Source organism: Danio aesculapii, chromosome 12, assembly GCF_903798145.1.
Source record: "Danio aesculapii chromosome 12, fDanAes4.1, whole genome shotgun sequence".
Taxonomy (NCBI): Eukaryota; Metazoa; Chordata; class Actinopteri; order Cypriniformes; family Danionidae; genus Danio; species Danio aesculapii.
Genome location: NC_079446.1, coordinates 47,800,027 through 47,804,672, shown reverse-complemented (window position 1 = coordinate 47,804,672; position 4,646 = coordinate 47,800,027). Strand labels below are relative to the sequence as shown.

The 4,646-nt window shown below is 37.0% G+C and overlaps 1 protein-coding gene across 1 annotated transcript in view; it reads left to right on the top strand.

The window, feature by feature from the left end:
• Positions 1 to 3,594, top strand: part of LOC130238126 (pancreatic secretory granule membrane major glycoprotein GP2-like) — an 11,715-nt gene extending 8,121 nt beyond the window's left edge. The window contains exons 9-13 of the mRNA XM_056469032.1: positions 1 to 132; positions 281 to 526; positions 1,673 to 1,835; positions 2,050 to 2,152; positions 2,297 to 3,594. The exon at positions 1 to 132 is cut by the window's left edge and continues 26 nt beyond it. Of these exons, the coding sequence (XP_056325007.1) occupies positions 1 to 132; positions 281 to 526; positions 1,673 to 1,835; positions 2,050 to 2,152; positions 2,297 to 2,403 (751 nt within the window). The 3' untranslated portion in view covers positions 2,404 to 3,594. The remainder of the gene's footprint in view (positions 133 to 280; positions 527 to 1,672; positions 1,836 to 2,049; positions 2,153 to 2,296) is intronic.
• The last annotated feature ends 1,052 nt before the right edge of the window (positions 3,595 to 4,646 follow it).

The following is a 4,646-nucleotide window of genomic DNA, read 5'->3' as shown; positions in this document are numbered from 1 at the left end:
TAACTATATTGTGGGGACGCCGGGAACAGAAGGTCTCATCAGCAGAGTGAGAATCCTGAAGCTTTCTTTCAGCTGTGTTTATCCTCAAACACAAACACTTTCCATGAACATGGAGATCAACCCACTGCAGAGGTGCTACAAAACACTCATTCTGGTTTCAGTTTGACTGTTTTATTATTGGTGCAGTGGCTAAATTATATATTGAATGACTAAAATGTGTGAAATTGTCTGTTTTATGCATACAATAATCTATAATCTATAATATCTATAATTTAAACAGCACTGTGCACAAGGTCCTCCCCAGTGGTGAAGGGGTTTATCAGGTGCGGATGGTCCCGTATGTGGATAAAGAGTTCACTCAGCCCTTCACTGGTAGAGTGGATGCAGAGCTGGACCAGGAGATGCATGTGGAGGTTGGTGTTGAGGGGATCGACAGCCGCCAGTTTGCCCTGGTGATGGACACGTGTTGGGCTACACCTGTGAATGACCCTGATTACAGTCTTCGCTGGGACCTCATCACTGAAGGGTAAAGACTTCTCTCTTCACTAAACATCAGTGTTAACTCACAACTCAAATAGTAATTTATGTGTTGTGCTGGATCGCCTTTATTTAATGACCCTAATTAAACAAAGATAAACCAGGATCCTCCCTTCACTATGTTTCTCAGCTAGAGTTTAGTTAAAGGATCATCTTTATAATGTTTTAGCAAAAAGAATGAATTAGATTCATACTTTACAACACAGGGTAACTTGATGGGCTCTGGAAAATGTCCACTCCAGTGAAGATAAGTAATAAATATACTTTTATTAATATTAAATATGAATAAAAATAATATTTTTTAATAATTAATTATAAATATATTTAAATATATAATTAAAAATTATAATTTTACCTATTAATTAATAAGTAATATTAAATAAAATCCAGTAAAAAAAGTAATAAATAAACAAAAGACAAATAACAGAAAACAAAATCCTTACTTTATCCTCCGTTGAGGATAAAGGGCAACCAACTTCAGTATAGAAAAGTCAGAAAGTGTAAAGCTGGTTTGTATATTTCAGCTTTTATACTCCTCATGCATAGATAACGATCAACTCTGGGACCGTGTTGGGAGACAGGGTTCAGAAACAGCATAGATCGTTCATAAACACAGGTGCATAACCTAATTAAATTCCACATTCAAAGAGCATGCTTATCAGTGAGGAGATCCTTCGGGCAAACAGATATATAGTCATCCAAGTATATTATAAAACATAAATCAACATTTAGGTAGTTTTATCATCAGCCTGCCTAATGTGCCTACACATTCATGCACTGAGAGTCATGTGTGTAAACTGAGCAGTGAGGTCAGCTAAAGTTCCTTCAGCTGGTTTGTTGGTTCGGCGCACCCTCTGGCGGAGGCGCCTCTCCTTTCTCTTATGCTTGGCTTCATCATTAAGAGTTGTGCTTTTACGCATTGGAATATCAGAATACATCTGTGATTTATCTGTGTCTCATATGATTAATATCATCAGACACCACAGTGGCTTTAGTTTCTCTCTGAGATTTGTATCTTTTCAGTATTTTAGAACTAAAGCACAGGGTTACAGTTTTTGTGAAATGATTGCCTGAACATCTGAATGCGTTTCATTAAAGATTTTGGTTTGTTGATTGTGGTTGTTGATCTTGTCAGGTGTCCCAATCCTGAGGAGGACACAGTGAAGCTGCTGCAGAACGGCGTCTCCACAAGCAGCCGTTTCTCCTTCAGGATGTTCATCTTCACTGCAAACTCCACTAAGCTTTACCTGCACTGTGCTGTTCACCTTTGCCTTCTGTCCAGTGAACAATGCTCAACGGTGAGTTTAAAAAGTCTTCAGAATCTCCCACTGATGTTTCAACACTAAACACACACAGGGAGATATTATGGTGTTGAGGTTTAATGATGAAGGCTGTTAAACATGTTTGTTCTGCCCTCTGCTGGGGATTTTGTGCACTCCTGTTGGTTTTGTGTTTGTTCAGTGATGTTTATCAGGGATTTGCACAGCTGGATTTGACTCCTTTCTCTTCTAGAGCTGTAACTCTGGACAGCATCAGAGAGAGCGCAGGGCTCTGGATCTCCATGACAGTGCTTCACTATCTATGGGTCCTCTAGTGTGGTCTGGAGGAAACACAGGTCAGCATTTCATGTCTGAGTGCAGTTTTAGAATGTAGTTACACTAATAACTGATCTACATGTAGAGCTGCTCCTCAACACTGTTTGATTCACCAGTAAATAATCTTTTATTTCATTAGACTGAATGATATTCTCTGTTCACAGATGTTCAGTTTCTCCCAGAACAAGTGAAGGTTTCTGAGGCTTCTTGTCTGTGTGCTTCTCTGGTGCTGTTGCTCATTCCTCTGATGAGTTTCTTCACTCTTTCTTAGTTTATTGACACAGAAAGTGCAACATTTAGTTTGGATTATTTTAATGGACGTGGAACTGGCTGTGGTATTTCTTTATTTCATAAATATTTTGTATGAGGCACAGCAATTTACTTGACATATTATTTTACGCTGATTTAATACACTAGGTTAATTCTATAACTATTTGAGTGTACCTGCTATAGTAACATCTTTTTTTTCAACCTTTAAGTTTAAAAAATGTAATTAAAGAAATTGTGTTGTGAAAATATTGTGTGTTTAACAGATGATTCAGGCATTTAATATAAGGTGTATAGGGCATAATGACTCAAAAGGTAAACGAAGAATAAATGAATAAACAAATAAACTAATAAATATATTGCATGAATAAAGTAACATACTGTAATGTCCTGCCTTTTTTCCTTTGTAATAATTTTCTCAGTAAAAGTAAGAAAGATTGCTGTTGTCTCTGGAAACACTTTACAATAAAGGTGTTTAATTATGCATTAATTCAGGTTTAACTAAAGCACAGATACTCAAGGATCTAAACTATTCATTACTAATTATTGCATCAACAACTGAAGTCTGATTATTAGACAGAGCAGTTCATATATTATGCCAATCTGTTAGTTATTTCGATTTTTATTAGTTGCAATAATCAATAATAATTCAATCATTATTAATGAAAAATCAGTTCTTCATGAGTTGATGATTTTCTGTGCATTAAAGCATACATTAATGCACATAAGCACACCCCCATTGCTTTACACCCTTATTGTATTGAGTGCTTCCTTTATTTTGAATAGTGATGCAATGATAAGGATAAAAGAGTCTTGCTGTTTTACTTTCTGTCTGAATGACTGAAGAATGCTGCAGCACTGGTTAAATGTGGTGAAGTTCAGTCGCTGATCAAATGACAGAATAAACCTTGTATTGTAGGTTTGAGTGAAAAGAAACTGAAGTGAAGAGAAACTGAAATTGAACAGTCAGCAGTATTTAGATCATACTGAAGTGCACTTAAAGTAGTTTGAGAATTCATGGCATTAAGATTTTACCTTGAAGATTTCTTATTTGATCACAAGCCATCATTAAAGGTGTCAGTAATCACTGACTATGATGTGATACAGAAGGAAATATAAGCTGCCTGTATAGTTGATTCAATCAGTTTACTGGTAACAGGTTCTTAATAAAACTGGTTTATAATATGATCTACAACTTTTGTATTTCCTTTTTTACAAATAACCAGCAAACTCAGAACAATAGTCTCTAACAATGATTAGAATGTAATGTCATAATATAATCTTGTTCCTATTAATTTAATAGGTAATCATGGTATGTTGCATTCTTTATGGTTGCCAATAACCTGGATTATTTTAAGCACTTCTAATACTGTCGAGAACCATCCAAGCTGATATTGCATGGCAGTAGATAATAAAGATAATAAAAACACTTTAGAACTTTGACACATTGATATTCAAAGCGAAATATCCACTCTATTTATTTATGTTGCAGTATTTCCATTAAGAATATTAACAATTTGTATGAAGTTATTTAAGGATTGAATCTTGATTTGAAATCTTACCACAGATCTGCTGAAAAACATACACATTTTGATACTAATCCTCAATTAAGCATAAAGGGTCTGGAGTTTGAGGCATTTATGAACGTCTTAAATGGTTGCTTGTTGTGTTTTCAGTCCTGCAGCACATTTATAACATGTCAGACAGTATCTACTGTGGCTTACATTATATTTTCATATTATAATCTGGAAAATTGTAGTTATTTATTTTTATATTTGAAAAGTCCACCCAGTTGGCCCAGTGGTTAAGTTGTGAATTGCGAGGTCCCGGAACAGATCGGGGCTAACGGATCCGGCATGTTACCTGAGGATGAAGAGGTGTCGTGCATGAAAGTGGGGAGGGGGGGGGGTGTTGTTGGTGCGGTGGATGGCGCAGGGGTGTTGCGGACGAAAGTGAGCAGGGTGAGGGTGTCACAGTCATGGACGACAGTGAAGAGGGTTGGGGAGTCGCGGAAGAAAGTGCAAGTGAACAGCAGAAGGGGGAGAAGAGCGGTTGAGGAGGGGGATGCGTAAAATGAGGTGCCGGATCAGATTTCACAGGTGCCGGATCCGGTGTGTTCCGGCACAAATTAAGCCCTGAGATGGCCCAATGAAGGTGTCTACTGGTGGATGAAGGTTCACTGCATGTTCAGCCGTTCCAGTGCACAATGTTAGTTTAGTTTAGGTTAAATTGAACTCATATCTGACT